At 43.2% G+C, this 18,399-nt stretch overlaps 1 protein-coding gene across 3 annotated transcripts in view; it reads right to left on the bottom strand.

Annotated features, from left to right (window-relative positions):
* Window positions 1-390: 390 nt before the first annotated feature.
* Window positions 391-18,399, bottom strand: part of CFLAR (CASP8 and FADD like apoptosis regulator) — a 43,747-nt gene continuing 25,738 nt past the window's right edge. For all 3 annotated transcript variants that reach the window (XM_075934300.1, XM_075934302.1, XM_075934301.1), the window contains 4 exons: window positions 15,373-15,431; window positions 14,549-14,627; window positions 5,887-6,400; window positions 391-4,630 (listed from right to left, as the gene is read on the bottom strand). In XM_075934300.1, the coding sequence (XP_075790415.1) occupies window positions 4,489-4,630; window positions 5,887-6,400; window positions 14,549-14,627; window positions 15,373-15,431 (794 nt within the window). In that variant the 3' untranslated portion in view covers window positions 391-4,488. The remainder of the gene's footprint in view (window positions 4,631-5,886; window positions 6,401-14,548; window positions 14,628-15,372; window positions 15,432-18,399) is intronic.

Genomic DNA, 18,399 nt, shown 5'->3' with positions numbered 1-18,399 from the left:
TCTGGACCCACGGCTGCCCGCTGCCTGCCCTCTTCTCCTGCCCGCAACCCAGGGCTGTCTCCAGTGCGGGGCGGCGCTGCTTTGCTGCCTGTCCCATCACACTTGTACACTGGATATTTCTTGGAATGGGGAACATTAACAGAGCAGGATGGGTAGTTAGTTGGTGTAGCTGAAATTCCCAGCTTTTCAGCTTTTTCCAGCTCAAAGTGCCTGTCTTTCTGGTACAAAGTACTGGAAATTGGTTCTTAGGTTATGGCTGTGGAGTACTTGTGAGAGAATGCAGAAAGAAAAAGAACACGATTGCAGTGTCGATGTAATTGGAGTTTTTTGAAAAAACTCTGCAGTGTAGACGTAGCCTCAGAGGCATACAAAGAAGGAATTCATACACACTTTGCACAGAGACTAGCACATTTGCTTGTTTACTTTATCATGTAAAGTTCAGGAGAGTACAGATCATACAAAACAAAAAACATCTTAAACCAGTATCCGTAGGTGCCCCTTTCCTTGTGCATCTTTAGGGGACCATCAGTGTCCAGCAAGGTTTCCCCTGCCTCATAAGGGCTAGATCCTCACTGATGGGAGAAAATGGCTCCTGAAAACAGCTTTGTCCTTTTAGAACCTCTTGGCCTCCTCTATCAATATTACCATTTTCAACCCAAAACTTGCCCCTCTCCAGGAGACTTTGTTGCTGAGGCAATCTCTCTCCTGACCAACCAGTTCCACTAGGCATGAGAAAATCGATTGTATACAGTGATTACATTTCAGTGGGAGAGCACTTAATTCCCTTTTGCCATTCTCCGTCCTGGGGCAAAGTGGAATCTCCCTACTTTCCCAAGCCCAGTCACCTTCTTTATACTTCCTAGAAAGCGGTGATGTGGTTTCCCACCTCCCCCTTTTCCCTAGGTTTAATTACAACTCAACTATCCACACTGAAACCATAGATTAATTAAGGGTCACATTTCCCCCCACACCACTTACTCAAGCAGTTGAGCAAGGAGAGGCCAGAAAGTTTCAAAAGGCCAGACAGTGTCCCGCTCAGGAGTCATTTTCTTAATTCACATCCCTCTGGTAGGTATCATCAAGTTGGCATAAGACTCCTCACAACAGCATTTGGCTGTGCTGCATTTTCCCTGTACCTGAAACGTTTTGAATCACAGCACCTGTTAGCTGACCCTCAGACTCCTCATGGTATTCTGGCCTACAGCATCTTCTAGCTGTGCAAAGTCTCTGGATGTACCTGCTTCACAGTTGTTGAGTGCCAGCAACAGTGTTAAATTGTAGCCAGAAAATTCATACCTTTCAAGTATGGAGAAGTCTGAGAGGGTCACCCCAGCACTCCAAGGGGATGAAAGCAGCTGCACAGTGGGTTTCGGCTCTCAGGATGGGGTACTAGCTAGCAGGTCTGCACCCCAAGAGTGTCTTAGGAATCCCAAGATTGAGGAAGTGGTTGGACTCCGGTCAAGCTCTGAAAATCACAGAAGCTTGCATTCCCCTCACAATAGTTCGGTGCTGGGATGGCTGCAAGAGGGCACCCAATCAAATCTGTCACATGGCACGAGTCACACTCATCCCAAATATTTACCAACTGCCCCTCTTATTCCTATCATTGTTAGTCATTTCCTTCTCTACATAGATCTATAACGTCAAAATAAATATTAAATTAAAACTAAACAAAATGTTAAAATATCTAGAAAATTAAAACATACAGTGCAGATATTAATATGTATTTTATATATATATACACATTTTATTACACAAAATTATATATTAGTATAAATATATAGATATAGATATGGGGGGGTGTTTTTCTGTATGGTATCTCAATATTTTTTTGGTTGAGACTTAGTTCCTTAGCCACTTTTCGTAGTTCCTCAGCCACTTTTTGTCCAACTCTGGGTTAATTATAACTTAATTGTTTCAATTTCAGAAGCTGTTTCAAAGCTTGTGGTGATTTGTTTGTATGAAAGTTAAAAGCAGTCTGGCTTCAAGGGAGAGTTACTGAAAGTCACAGCCAAGGCCACAATGGAGAATATGTGGTGAGGTGGGACACAGAATAGTCACTTCTAAAACAAGCTTATTGGACAAACCATCAAACACTTCACCTCTGGCAGCCCTTTAGGCTTGGTTTACCCTTAGAAGTTTTGCCTGCCTATCCTATGTCAGTTAGGGATGTTATATTTTGCCGGCATCACTATTTTGGCAAAAGCCCTCATGAGGATACAGGGAAACCAGGAAAAATGTCCTTTTTGCAACCATGCTTATTCTTGCTAGGGGAACCAGTTTGAGCTATATCAGCAACAAGCATAACCAATATCAACTGCATATATTTTAGGAAAGGTAGCTGGTATAACTATACCAGAAAGCCCTTTAAGGGTAAAAAAAGTCCTTAATTTGTTTGTTAGACAGCAAGCTGTACTAAGAATATTAAACAGTCCCCAACAAAGTTTATATGTTTACTTACTTTGGGGGAAGAAGGTAGAGGGGAGACAGAAGCACAGTCAGTGACATACGCTTAAAAATGAATCATCCAGGCCCCAATCATGCAAAAGACTGAAGGCCAACCAAAACAATTCATATGCATGTTTGCTTGCCTCAGAGTTCACATCAGGACCTTGCAGATAGTAGAAGGGAAAGGAATTGCTATATTTATAGTAATCCTATCTCTTGCTACTCCTTTATGAAATGGAGAAGGCAATTAAGAAAAATAAAATTACTAAGCACAAGTCCTTTGGCTTGTACAAATGCAGCAGCACAGAGCTGAATCACATGCATGTGAAGAGGTTGCAGTGTTTGGAGTAAGTAGACAATACTCAGTTGTATGTTGCCATTATAATTGAGTCTGCAAGTGTAGTGGAATGGGTGACTTGGTGTCTCCCCAGGACTGGAGTATGGATTCACTCTAGCTGGCTGAGGCTCAATCTAGATGGAATTGAAACAGCCTTAGAAGGGTGGGAGTAAGCGTCCCTAGGAACTGGTTTAGTCACAAGATTTTCTACTAGATGAAAAACGGGTGTTACCTGCCAGCTAGATTGAGGGTGCGCAATCATTTCTGGCCGGGGACCACTTCAGAAATTTGTGAAGTGGCCCTGGGCCGGTCTCGAAGGGGAGGGGCCTAATCTGGAAGGGATGGGGCCAGACTGCAAAGCCTCCTCCCACCCTACCCCGACCCTGCGAGCAGCGCATGACACTTTGAAGTGCCGCATGCTCCTTGCAGGGTGAGAGGAGAAGTCCTGATTGGCCTGGGGGCAGGGGAGTTGTGCGAAGCTTCCCTCACCCTGCTCCCACCCTGCGCAAGAGTATGACACTTTGAAGTGCCATGTGCTCCTCGCAGGGCGAGGGTGGAGGAAACTTCGCACGCTCCTCTTGTGCCCAGGCCAATCAGGACTTTAGGGCGGGGTGGGGGGTGCCTGATGTCTCCCCTCGCTCTGCGAGCAGCGCATGGCACTTCAAAGCACTGTGTGCTGCTCGCAAGGTGGAAGGAAGCTTCATGTGCTCCCCTGCTCCCAGGCTCTAATTGGCCTGGGGACGGGGGAGCAGCGGGGCCTCCGTGGGCCGGATCCATCCCGTGGAGGCCCTTTTGCCCACCCCTGAGCTAGATTCATCGTTTAGCAGTCTTGTCAGATCCCGGGTTGCTGGTGAAAACTAAGGCATCAGCTATGGCAAAGACTACATTTAGCCATCTGTACCCAGTGCGGCCTTTTATTATTTCAGAGGCAGGCCTGCCTGCCCTTACCCAGGCCTTTGTCACTGAAAGATTGGATTACTATAAGGCACTTCCGCAAGGGGTACATCTAGGGAACTTCCGGGAAGCTGAAGTTAGTCCAGAACGTGGGAACCTGTCTGTTAAGTGGGAGCATATAACACCAGTGCTCTGAGAGCAATACTCACTATTTGGGGCTTATAGGGGCAACTCAGGGTGTTGATCATGACCTTTAAAGCCTTGGACAGCTTGGGTCCATATTATCTGAAAGATAGCCTCTCCTCTCGTTCCAGGCTGCCACAGCCAGGAGAAGCATTCCAGTCACAGCTGCCAAGTAGGGCATTCTCTCCAACCGCCCTTAGACTCTGGAATGAGCTCCCAACCAATTCTAGGCTGGGAATGAGTTATAATTGTACGTGGGGGTAGTCGTTTTACCGGGGCCGTTGGTTCTTGTGTTGGTGTGAATACTGGGATGTGGAATGGGCACTGCTAATGGATGTGTTTCAAAAATAAAAACATAACTAAATACAATAAATATGCAATTTAGAACCCTTCCAACATTGTCCTTCTGCTTGGTTGGGTTATAAGATCTGCTGCAGAGCTATGTATGAACTGACTTTCTTATCCTAGCTTCTGCCTGAAGTTTAGAATTGGAAACACATGACGCCTAAACGCCTCCGAAACACTCCTAAATACTCGATTACAGCAGCAGATACCCTCAAGAAAACTCAAGAAAAAGCCCACATGCGGATATCTCCTTCTTAACATGGTTTTCCAAGAAAATTCAATTAGCTTTTAACTGGGAAAAATATTTTTTTCCTCAAGGTGTGTTGTAGCAGGAGTGAATAATTTTGCTGCGGGTCCGAAGTCCTGTTCCAATCATACAGTCTGCTGTTCAGCTCAATATGAATATCCATCAGAGAGAGCTTTCTGTAGAGACAGAAACAAAATTCTCACAAGTGAATGCAGGAGACTATCATTTTCAACACCAGAGGACAGGGGCTCAATGAGAGGAACGTTGCCAATCTCACTCTTTAATACCAGAGGCAGAGCTCACCAACTTAAGTTACATATCTCCTATACTCCAAACTTGCTAGCATGCCATGGAGGACTGGATTACTTCCACTCATGACATCTTGTGATCAAGTGTTATGTTTTAGCACCTGTGGCAAAGTCCAGAGCTATTACGCTGTTCACACTGACCTTGGACATCAGAGCAGGTGGGACCGCTTTAGCTTAAAATTCAACATAGAGCAATACGGGTATGTCTAGACTACATGCCTCTGCCAACAGAGGCATGTAAAATAGGCTACCTGACATAGTCAGTGAAGCGGGGATTTAAATATCCCTGGCTTCATTAAAAGAAAAATGGCCACCGTACTGTGCCGGCTCAGCTCAGTCAAGACGTGAATCGGTCGCAGCTGTCGACTGGGAAGCCTTTGTCGACCGCTCCCTTATGCCTCGTTTACAGGAGCGGTTGACAAAGACTTCCCCTGTCGACCAATCCGTGTCTTAACTGCTGTGCTGTGCCGACAATCAGCTGAGCCAGCACAGCGTGGTGGCCATTTTTATTTTAATGAAGCCGGGGATATTTAAATCCCCGCTTCATTGACTATGTCAGGTAGCCTATTTTACATGCCTCTGTCAGCAGAGGCATGTAGTCTAGACACCCTAAATGACCAAGTGGCTCTCTGAGGAAGATTGAACTAGAGTTAAGGTCAAAAGGTCTTGAAGGGATTTTTTTAAACAAACACCACTAATAAACATTTAGTCAGAGCAGTTTGCAGTTGTAACAGTCCTAGGACTCTGTTATTTAAAGTTAACTTTCAGTTTGGACAAAAGTCTATGAGACACGTGTGTTGGGATAGGAGAACAGCAAGGAATCCTGACTGTTCTCATACCTTTTCCAGGATTGGACCATGCTGGAAGTTACCTGGCAACTCCCAGCTCTGGTATATCCCTACACTCCACTCCAGAATTAGAAACTCAACCCCATGTCTAGAATACCTGGCCTGCACCGTCTATATATGAACTCCAAATGGACCAACCCTCCAGGTCAGGGCACAATCTTCCTCTACAGTCTCACACCATTGCCAAAATGCTCTGTAATACTAAGCAGGATGAAACCTCACCTCTCTTCCTCTAGGGCAATAAGGTGAATGAAAAGAGGGTTTTTGTTTTGTTACCTTTTATGAGGATTGCATAGGAGCTCAGCCAAACAGCGCAGATAATAGGAGGAGGAGCCGGATGACCTTTCTAGCACAGACACATCCACCTTGCATTGACTCCAAAAGATGTCTGCTACAGGGGGAATACTACAGCTCCAAAATCTTGTGGTAGTAGTAGTGATTTTCTGTTCATTCCCATCCACCTCCAGTAGACTGGTGGGTTCTTGCTGATCTGCTGGCACAATGTAGCTTTGAATAAAGAAGAGTTTTGGTTTCCCTAGAAGTTCAGGGCATGAATCTCCAGTAAAAAACTTCTTCACCCTGTCCAAGGGGAACCCAGGAAAAGTCTGGTCTATGCAGAAGATGCTCTGAGGGCTCCCACGGCTGACCAATATGCAAATAAAGCTGTCATAGTCTCTGTGCTGTTGCAGCCTTGCAACTTCATGGAATGTTTGTTTCATGGCTTCCACACTTAAATACTTGTGACAGCGAACTTCAAAGCCTAGAGCTTTAAAGGTCACTTCCAGTAAATCTGGAAAAAGAAGGAGGAATTTATTAAAGTAAATGTATTTCGAGACTCCGTGACCATCAGCCATGTTGAAGGGCTCTTAATATTATGGTGTTTCACTACTGAAAAATCAAGAGGTTTGTTTTACTAAAGAAGTTCAACCAAAATCTAGACTCTTTGCTTTGGTATCAGTGGCACAGTGGATTACACACAGGAAGGTATCAACATGCTATCTTGAATATGAGGGAGGTGTCACAGATTCAGGGTAAGTGCATCTGTATTCCTCCACCAAGGGTACCTGTTTTACGCTCTCAGCTCCTCAGCCACCACTCTTCTGGGGAGAGACCTGTCTCACTCTCTCCACAGGCTGCAATCAGCTGCATACACATGATATCCCTGAGCAAGCCAGACTACCTAAAAGATTAGCATTTGCACTTTGCTTTATCTACAAATTACCACACAATCCCCTCTAAGCAGGCAGATTTATTCTTAAGGTGAAAGCATCAAAGAGAAACACATTAAAAACAAATCGAAGAAACTGCACATATGCCATGAAGCTTACTAGAGGGCACTCCATCTCCAACCACATCTCCCTCTGTTAGGTATCAGACCTTCAAAACCCACAACTGGTTTTTCCCTGTGATAACTAGGGATGTGAAATTATAAATATGTAAACGGTTAACCGAGAACACTAGGGTTATCGTTTAATGTTCACAGTTACATGCAGGCTCCTGCCCCACTCCTGGAGAGCCAGCTGCCGCTATATGCTGCTGCTTCTGTGGCAGTCAGCTTCTCGGGCTGCAGGCGGGAGCTGGTGTGCACTGAGAGCTGGCTTAAAATTTTCATCAGTTACATGTTTATCCAATTACCTGCTTTGTAACATCTCTAGTGATAATAAGCTTATAACGGTTTCAGATGCAGAACCAACACACGGGTTAGGCAGTTCAATCATTTCTTCATACAGGCAAGGCAAGGCCTTTCACTCCAGCCTCTGGGAAGAAGTGATCAACAGTCAATGACCTGCTTACCTTCAGAAGGCTGGAGCATAACGAGAGATGAGGAAGCCTCATTAACCTCCCCAGGAAATTCATTTCAGGCTTAGTGTCTAACTTCTTGTCTGGAACTTTTAAAATATAATCCTTTGAATTCTATTGGAAGCATCAAGGCTGTTCCCCACTCTGGCACGACGAATGCAGAAGTGGGGACCCACAGGAGCACTCCAAAACCTTGCCTCTACAAGCTCTGGTACAAAGTCTTCCCCCCCAAAAATCCTATTAGCCAGATTTTGGGGGACCTGCTGCCACCAACCAAGTAATTCCAAGAAAATCAGGGAAGAGATGACTTGGGAAATCCCCTCCCCAAGTAAAACACTCCTACCTGCCCCAACCTCCGTTTTGCTTAGAGTTGGGGAACAACAGAGGGACAACACTGGACTCTGCTCTTGTAACTAGGCACTGAGTCCTACGGTCACACCAATCAACCAATACCAGTTAATAAGGAAAAAAACAATATTTTATTATCAAAACAAAACTACAGTTGCAAGCATAGTAAATTGGCTAGATGGAAAGAGCCAACATTTGTTATAGATACTCAGGGAAAGTCCCTGGGCTGAGGGCTTATTGACAAAAGAGAAAAAAAACAATTAAACTCACACATTATTTCCAAACCCTCAAACAAGGAAAACAATAAACTCTGATCGACTATCTAAACTTTTCCCTACTCACACGTTGTAAGAAGTCTGTTCTTGAAGAGAGAAGCATCTCCCATTTCCCTCAATAACTGAGAGAAACTGCTCTGAGTCTCAAACAAAGGAGAGAGAGAGAGAAACCCCTCTTTTCCAGTTTGAATTTCCTACCTGCATTGTTATTGAATGACCATCTGATACTTTGGCTAGGAGACATCAGTTAACCCCTTAGTCACTGGGTGCTGGTCAGCACTCCTGATCTTGACAGGAAGTATGGGAAGGTGGTGTGGGAAGGAGATGGGCAGCCCTCAGTGGAGAAAGAGCAGGTTAAGAACTATTTAGAAAAACTAGACATACACAAATCCATGGGTCCAGATTTAATGCATCCGACGGTACTAAAGGAGTAGGCAAATGTCATTGCAGAGCCTTTGGCCGTTATCTTTGAAAATTCGTGGAAATCAGGAGAAGTCCCAGATAATTGGAAAAAGGCAAATGTAGTGCCCATCTTTAAAAAAGGGAAGAAGGACAATCCAGAAAACTATAGACCAGTCAGCCTCAGTCTCCGGAAAAATCAATGTGGAGATCATCAAGGAATCCATTTTGAGGCACTTGGAAGAGGGGGAAGTGATCAGGAATAGTCAACATAGATTCATGCAGGGCAAGTTATGCCCGACCAACCTGATTAGCTTCTATGATGAGGTAACTGGCTCTGTGGATATGGAGAAGTTGGTGGATATGATATACCTTGACTTTAGGAAAGCTTTTTATACAGACTCCCACAATATTCTTGGCAGCTAGTTAAGGAAGCATGGATTGGATAAATGGACTGTAAGGTGGACAGAAAGTTGGCTAGATTGTCGATCCCAATGCATAGTGATCATCGGCTCAATGTCTGGTTGGTGGCTGGTTTCAAGCAGAGTGCCCCAAGGATAGGTTCTAGGGCCAGTTTTGTTCAACAGCTTTATTAACGACCTGGATGAGGGGATGGATTACACCCTTAGCAAGTTTGTGGATGACACTAAGCTGGGGGGAGAGGTAGATACGTTAGAGAGCAGGGTTAGGGTCCAGAGTGACCTAGACAAATTGGAGGACTGAGCCAAAAGAAATCTGATGAGCTTCAGCAAGGACAAGTGCAGAGTCTTGTACTTGGGACAGAAAAATTCCAAGCACAGTTACAAGCTGGGGACAGAGAGGCTAAGCAACAGTTTGGTAGAAAAGGACCCAGAGATAACAGTGGATGAGAAGCTGGATATGAGTCAACAGTGTGCCTGTGTAGCCAAGGCTAATTGCATATTAGGATGCATTAGGAAGAACACTGCCAGCAGATCTAGAGAAGTTATTAATCCCCTTTATTCTTCAGTGGTGAGGCCACATCTGGAGGATTGCATCCAGTTTTGGGCCCCCCACTATAGAAAGGATGTGGACACATTGGAGAGGGTCCAACGGAGGGCAATCAAAATGATTAGAGAGTTGGAGCACATGACATACGAGGAGAGGCTGAGGGATTTGGTCTTATTTAGTCTGCAGAAGAGAAGAGTGAGGGGGGATTTGATAGCAGCCTTCAACTTCCTGAAGGGAGGTTCCCAAGAGGATGGAGAGAGGCTGTTCTCAGTAGTGACAGATGTCAGAAGAAGGAGCAATTGTCTTAAGTTACAGTGGGGGAGGTCTAGGTTGGATACTAGGAAAAACTATTTCATTAGGAGGGTGGGGAAGCACTGGAATGGGTTATGCAGGGAGATGGTGGAATCTCCATCCCTAGAGGTTTTTAAGTCCTTGCTTGACAAAGTCCTGGCTGGGATGATTTATTAGGGTTGGCCCTGCTTTGGGCAGGGAGTTGGACTCAATGACCTCCCGAAGTCTCTTCCAGCTCTAGGATTCTATGAGTCTATGAATTCCACTGCCAGATCTCACAGCACATCTCCCTCCTAGAGAGGAAACATACCATCCTGGCCCACATAAACCTTGCATTTAATACAATTGACTCAAATACTACTTAAGTTTAATTCAATAAGGTTTTTCAAGGATATCAGAGGAAATTGCTGTATCTGTCATAATAGGTATTTTACAAGTGTGAGATGTACTGAACTGTGACTGCAGCGGGCTCTGGATCAGGCCCAGTGTCACAAAAGAAGTGGTATAGAATTTTTACAATTAGGGTGGACAGAATGATAGAAGACGTACTATGGCAGGGAGATGAGCTGGAGAGCATAACAGATTTTTCCATATCTAACTGTACGACAGATATACAAAACTAAGAAAGAGGATCAGAGTAATGTACAAAATTCAGCTGCTGGAATGAGGCATAGCATTAATTCACCCTTGCAATTCCAGAGGAGGAATAACAGCGGGGTCTAACTAAATCACAGAAAACTGGTAAAGAAAAATGTATAGAGGGAGAAAAGTGACAAACTATATCGATGAAACAGAACTCCACAAATCAGAACTTATAATTATGCCAAAACTGAAGACATGGGAAGGACCTCAGATTTTAACTCAGTTGTCTGTTGTGTTGAACAGTATTTCAAGACAGCATTTTGCACTCTGAAGGACTATTTTTGGATCCTTGGCTAATATTAAGACAATCAGATGTTGGAGGCTGAAACCACAGGTATCTTTTACTGTTTACTGAACCATTAACTATCACAAGTATTTATGATGTCAGTATTTATTTATAATTGTACCTCCATGTTTTCTCACATTCCCCATACTCAGTTTCTAAAATATTTTCTATTACTATTTATGAGTGTCACAGATGTGTGTGTGTGCCCCTTTATAGACACAAAGGCTTCGTCTTCACTGCGAGTTTTTTTGGCAGAAAATATGCTAATGAGGGACTCATTAGCATGAGTTTCAATCTCATTAGCATATTTTCTGCCATTTCTTTTCGCGCAAAGGGTTTTTGCACAAAAAGAAGCAGTGTGGACCTCCGGAATAAAGCCCTTTTCCTTTGAAGTAGGAATAAGAGATCCTCCGGAAAAGGGCTTTATTCCAGAGGATCGCGCCAGTCTAGATGCTTTTTTTCCGGCTTTTCCCCAAGCCAGAAAAAAAGCGGCGGCCATGTTTATTTAAATCCGCGGGGGATATTTAAATCCCCCGCGGATTTCCCTATCCTGACTTACCTGATTTGCATCCCTTTTCCGGAATTTGTGGCCAGTGTAGACGTAGCCTACTTCTTCAGGAGACTGAACTTTGAAGAGGATGCACAATTCAGGTAAAAATCAGGTTTAGCTCCCTGAGATTTTTTGTTCAAGAAACTGAATCCATTTTAATACTTGTTTAGCTCTAAAAATACCTTGCTTTCTTAGTTAACAGCAGCCTGATATATTTATTCCTATGTAGGGCATAAACAGGCAGCCTGGGTGTCTTTTATACAGTTTATTCCTAGCAGCGTGTGCATGCATGCACCTTTGTTCACACATTTAATTTAATTAAACTTAGGGTTTAGCTTTAAGTGGAATTTAAGCGAGTACTTTGCTAAATTGGGCCATAAATAGCAGGACTGCACGCAGGGGAAAAGCCAACCTCAATTCTTTCATACTTTAAGAGCCCAGTCCTCTGCTTCCACCTACCTCTGCTGCCAATTTAAGTGCATATGGTTTTCCTCTCTAATCTCCTTATCATGGAAGTGGGAGATCTCTTTAGCCCGTCACCTATCTGCTGCATCCCAAGTCTGCTGCCAGACACAACTCCCCACTGGTGGGGTTTGCCAGAAGGCATTCTCCACCACATCAAAGTGGTAATTCTATAGTGAAGTCAGACCTTTCATTCGTTCACTATGAACACACCCAACTTACGTGTAGCATACCCATCCCTTATCCTGTCTGATATTAAATTCAGCCAGATATTTTAGTAGTAGAAGTGGGGTTGTTGGTTGGGGGATGGGCTCCCTCACCTTTCATTCCCCATTTTGGGTAGAGTCAAATTATCTTAAGGGAGAAGAAGATGGTGAGTTGAATAACTCTGTCTCCACCTGAGCAACCAGCTGCCTGGATATTTAACTGGAGCGGAGATATACCTGACCTCACGTCCTGCCCTACTTGAATTTTCCTTTGTTGCCCAGTTACCCAGACTCACACATTTATGTTTGTCCAATATTCCTCCTCTGAGAAGTCTGGCTATGAACCAAGTTCATGCAATACAAAGCTTTTCCCTAGCCTTCCTAACAGCTCATACTTTTACTGAAGGATTTTCCTTCCTGTCATTGCTACCTCCTACTGGGATTCCTTCCCATGTGGCCTTCCTCACTGGCTCCTTCTCATAGCAGGCTGCTCTCCTTAAGAGCTCTGGCAAACTACTGAGACTAGACCTTCTTACTGGCCCTTTCCTGACTTGTTTCCTGACCTGGGATGTTGGGCTAAGCCTGGCACAGGGCAGCTAAGCCCCAAACCCTTTAAAAGGCATGATCATCCGGTGACACTGCCACTAACTTTATTCCACTGAATGAGTAGCTCATGTGTCCTTCAAAACTAGTATTTTAGACTGTCTTCCAATTCAGGCAGAAACCAGCTCATGTTGTGTCTCTCAAAGGTGATTTTGTGGTCACTTCCACAGCTGCAAAATCATTTACACGAGGCCCTCCTTATAGTCTTTTCTTAATTTTATAATAGGTGGTTCAAGTCTGAGGAGTGTGAGTAAGGCCTCTTTCCTTCCTAATTCTGAACAAACCCTAATCAACAAATCCTAATCAACTTCTGCTTCATTTTAGGAGTGTGGAAAGGCACAGCATCCTTGGAGGATGCTACATAAGCTGTAGTTGGGGGAAATGCATATACAGTAAAATTCAGAGAACCTTCCCTTCACTCTCCTTCTTGCACTCAGGTAAAATCTGGGTCACTTCTAATAGGAGTGCTGGCACAATTTCTATAGAGGGGGTACTGAGAGACAGTGAACCAACTGTGAACCCAGTATATGATGGAAAACACTTTGAGCCGGGGGGCCCAGCAGCACCCCCAGCACTCCTATAATTTCTAGTTCCAGAAATCCCCATGTTGTGGCTATTAGAACTTCTTGCTTTCACTTTTCAATCTAAAGAGGCCATGTGGGTTCCTAGATATGTATCCTGAATTTTACTGGCTGTGTGTAACAAAGTGGACCAGGCTCCGAGGTCCCCTGTTGGTGGCCTTGTGGTCCTGCCATACTCTGCCTCCAGGGAGCCAACAGAAAAGTCCTCCAAGCAGGCTAGAAGAAGCAACCAATCAGGGGCCAGGAAGAAAAGAAACTGCAGGACCAGAGCCAAAGTCAATCCTTCTGAAGATCTCAAGGTGTGGCAGCCAGAGCCTGCAGACAGCTCCAAGTGGGGAGCTTATTGGAGACGAATGGCTTACGATGGGACTATAAAACCAAGCCCTGAGGTCAGGGCAAGGACGTGGGGGATGGATTCAGAAGAACACTAAGACTGATAGATGTGTACCCTGAAAGAAGTTTTGTGTGATTCCCAAGAGAGTATGTGACTCAGCCACAGGGCTGAGTTGCCGAAGAAGGTGACAAATAGAGGGAGTGCAGGCACATGCAAATGGTCAGAAAGGGGCACTCAAGAGAGTTATTGTGTCTGCATGCTTTACAGTTACTATTTGCCATGTATTATGTGAAGTAGTGCAAGCTCTATTGAAAGCTGGTCTCTCTGCCTACATCATTAATAAGGAACAGAGAGCTGCTCACAAACCACCTCCTTCTACCTACTCCCAGCCTTGAATCGGTGCTGATTGCAATCATTCTCTCTCTTCTGTTTTTAGCAATTCATGTATTCCATTGGCACAGTTCAAACCCTAGAAAGACTTTGATTTTTTTTTTTTTTGCATACGCAAGAATCTGCCACATGGAGCTTTTGAAAAGACTGAATAATTCAAATTTTACCTGGGTATTTATGGAATTAAACTTTCCATGTATCCGCTTCCAAAAGGTCAAGAGAAAATTAAACAAACCAGTTTCTTTCCTCATTAAAGCTGAGGTAACCCAGGTGAAACCCAGGTGAACAAAAGGTCATGTACCTTCAGCTACTCAAGACACAAGCTGTCCAGTGGTTAACTGTCCAATGTAACCCCGCTGTTTGAAGCGCGCTGTACCTTTTATTTTTAAAAGCAATAAGAAAACTTGCGTTCTATTCCTACCTCTCTTGTGTGACCTTTGAGCAAGTCACTTTACATCTCAGAGCCTCCACCCTCTGGCTTCCCCTTGGTTTGTCCTTGCCCTGTTTACAGTTTAAGCTCTTTGCGGGGCAGAGACGCTCTCTTACTATGTGTATTTACATTGCTGAGGGCAATGTGCAATCGACACTGGGCTCCTTAGATACAACAGTAAAGCCTAATAACCACCAAATAATGGTACCAAATAATAACATTTAGACCAGATTACTAATGAGACCTGACCTTTGTTTTGCACACAGACATGCACACTCAGAATGTAGTCTGGTCAGTCATAATCCTTACATTAAAATATTGTCCATGCTGGAGAGTACAGCTGAAAAAGAATGTTATGTTCTTGAGACCCACCTGTGTCATTACCAATGCAATCTATAATCAGGCATATTCCTAAAGGCTGACTCTGCATTCTGTACCGATCATCATAACCCTGAGAAAAGTGAAAGAGCAAATAATTATTTCATTTCATACCTGTGCTCCCTTCTCCAGTGCACAGACCTTCTCCTTTTTAACCCCTCCTCCTCAGAGCTCCCTCCTCCACTATTGGGATGTGAAAGGTTCAGGAGGGATTGGTACGTGGTGTTTATTTGGCTCTGCTATTATAGGGCTGTCCTTCACTCCATGCAACCTCACTATCTTTAATGGAGTTGCATAAACAATAAATAAATGCAGAGTTTGACAGATGTTTTAGGAAAACTGGGGTGAGTTTGACTGCAGAGCTGTTTACTGTAGTCAGATTTTCAATTTAAGAAAAGTCGTCTTTATCACATGGCCATTCTCAGCAACGACCCAGATGGAGAGACTATATATGCTTTGGGACTTGGACAACTTCTTACTGTCACATCAGGAAGTAGATTAGCTGTGTGTTCTATAGGCACGCAGAAGCACAGCTGATTACAACATTTCTTTCTTCACTGACCAGTCACCTTGTGGAAAAGCTACAGGGGCTCACTCCTCAGTGATCTACTACAGTTTAGTTCACTCCAATCCCTCCCTTTTAATAAGTTTGCCACCTCTTTGCTGTATCCCTTGCTAATGATAATTCATCCAGTAATTTGCTGATAAAAATTAACAAGTAGTAAAGCACTAGTAAAGCACTAGTAAAGCACTAAGTTTTCCAGGCATGTAAATGTCACCTCAAAAATAAGTCACAAGAGCCTAATGTGTATATGTACCTTTTTCACCTGATGTGAGCTGGCTCCCGATTCCTGTACTGATGTGTGAACTGGTTCCACTGTGGTTACAAAACACAATATAATGATTCTTAGCTTTTATGTGATATTCTAGTATATAGGTAGTGACATTTCTTTCAACATAAAATGAAATTAAAAGGTAGCCCAAGATTCCTCTCCTTCAGCCCTGTTACTTCACATCTGAGCAAATGCATACTACAAGAAACTAGCCCATGTTAGCAGTGACCAAAAATCATGGTGAGCTGGCAGATCAGAGGCCTATTATGGTTCACAAAGCATCACATGTGAAATGAGTTGGAGGTCTCAGCCTAGTTCCTGGTGGACTAAAGTGCACATGATAAACCCTACATCTTATGCCTCTAATCAGCATCCCTTTTGGCAGAGATGCCAAGAATGAAAGGGACATGGAAACACAGTTACATGCAAACACCTTGTCAGGGGTCTCATCAGAGTGGTAGCTCAGGCATCTGGCAGTACAGCAGGATGGATCTGATTTAAATCACTAGTTAGGAAGACTCAGTTTAATCATGGTTTTCTACATAAAAGTGCTTCTTGTTGATTGTCAGAACCTTAATACATATTCTTCATAACTCAGAGATAGATGTAGGTTTCATTTTTAGAAGGTACACAATATTTTTTTAAACAATGATTTATTTTGAAAACTTTTCAGATTAGATGTACAGCTATAGCAGAAAATGAATCCTTGTTTGGTTATTTCATTTACCAAAGGTAACTGAAACAGATATTTATGAAGTCATTGGGAGGTGAACTATCTCCAATTCAACAGGGTAATCATTAATATTTGGAGGATATGCTTGCCATGAGTATTAGGAGAACATCACAAGACAGGCATTGTTTTGTTTAACTAAAACAATAACATTATGTGTTCTGAATATTTTTCCTCATCAGAAAACATAATATTTTAACAAAACAAGCATATGACTTTCTGAATTTAGTTAAACATTCAAGTTTTTAAAAATTAGGGTCTTTTTCTAAACTAAAATAGTTAAATAAAATATTTTTAAACAAAAATTAAATTGACTGTCAGCCAGGTCAGCATATGAAATTTAAAATATTCATTGAACTTTTTGAAACTCTGCACTTTTAGAGAGGTGAGGGATTGACTCTACACAAATGTGAAGCGGGACAAAAGGGTTGAGGTCTGTTATTTCTCACCTCTCTATTATTTATTTAAAAACATTTTTGGTGTTAACAAGCATGTTAGCTCTGGTGACATAAATCCACAGTTTGAGAACTATGAAACTAAGCATTTCTGATGGTATCTTCTAGACTGAGCACTGAGTCCTACTGGGTAGAGAAAAAAATTAACCTAAATAATATATGCAGAAGCCTCTGGAACCCCATAAAATTGGGTCCCTAATCTATGAACTATTGGAATTTACAAAACTTTTCTTAAACATTATATGAGTTAGAATTAGAATTTATAATCTTTGTTCCATGATGAGATCTCTTTGAGTTATGATATATCTTAATTAAACCTATATTTATATAGTTTTTTTCCTCAAAAAGTATTTGATCAAAAAATAAAAATGTGTTGTCCTCCCTCCCTTAAAAGTCATTGATTTTTATCCACCCTGCAATACAGACATGCCTACACTGCTGTTGGCCATATTATTCCAGTTTGATGGATAACAAGATGATATTGGTTTTCAGGGCTTCAATTAAGCACCTTTCACAAGCAATACACTAGCCAAGATAGTAACACACTGCAGACTTTAAGGTCACTTTGCTTTCTTGGGCCAGCTCAGATGGACATAGGGAATCTAGAAGTGGGGAAATAAGTTAGTCATAGTTACATCTTGTTTTACAATGGTTAACCCTGTTTAAAAAAGGCTAATTATGTCCATCTCTCATCTTTAATTGGTTGAGCAGGCTTTGTTTTTTTTCTAACCTGGCTTTCTTATGAGAAATGTGTTTTGGAGCAGTTCTCGTATCCTACTAGTTTATAAATACTACAAATTACAGGGAAAGAAACGAAATAAGACAGAAACCAGCAATGATTTCTTCATTTATGCTACATGAAAATATACAGATACAATTGCCTGAAAATCCAATTTAATCTAATTTGTTCTGCTTCTTCAATAAAAAGCAAAAGTAAGATTCTCTCCACGCTCATGTCTCTTCCTCTCTCTTTCCACATAAAGAGACCTCTTAATTAAATGACTCGAGAATGTGATAGAATGATATGCTGCTTTCCCATAGTAGCGAGCCTGAAAACAGACTTTTAATTTTCATCAAAACTAACCCTTTGCCCAAGAAGAATCGCTCACAGGCACAACTAATTATGTGAATTTTAACATATGCCACCAGCAGGGGTGTTAGATAACATATAATCGAATAATTATGTAACTGCACCAAATATTTTTGGTTACACGATTATTCAATAGTTCCTGGGGCAGGTTCCTACTTCCAGGGAGGCCCCTGCCACCCTGCATTGCTGCCCCACGCATAGACTGGCTCCTACCTGAGCTAAGCTCCCCATGGACAGAGGCTGCACCGGCATCCCAGGGCGCTGCCTCTGACTGTGGCGAGCTTGGGCCCATTGCAGACAGAGGCTGCTCCATGGCAGCCTCCCATTCCTCATCCACACAGTGTTGCTGCCTCTGATTGAGGCAGCAGCATAGGGGAGGGGAGACAAGCAGCTGCATGGGACCCAGTATGTGCAGGCAGCCAGTTTGAAAGCCAGCTTCCTGTGTGTACTGGCTCCTTCCTGCACCTTCCCCTTCACGCTGCTGCCTCTGTATCAGAGGCAGCTGAGAGGGGATGGTGGGGGGATGGAGGTGGCACCATAGGATCTGGTGCTTGCGTGGAGCTGGCTTAAAAGCCAGCTCCTACCTCCCGCCCTTGCTGCCTCTGATACAGAGGCAGCAAGGGGGAGGGTGTTGCATATAGTCAATAGGATTAACCGATAAGCCCAGGCTTTTTGGTTAATCATGTACTTGACTACATGCTGACATCCCTAGCAACATTTATGGACAATGTAATCCA

The sequence above is a fragment of the Pelodiscus sinensis genome, chromosome 7 (assembly GCF_049634645.1).
Source record: "Pelodiscus sinensis isolate JC-2024 chromosome 7, ASM4963464v1, whole genome shotgun sequence".
NCBI classification, from domain to species: Eukaryota; Metazoa; Chordata; order Testudines; family Trionychidae; genus Pelodiscus; species Pelodiscus sinensis.
Note: the sequence above shows the minus strand (reverse complement) of the source record. Positions and strands in the feature narration are given on the sequence as shown.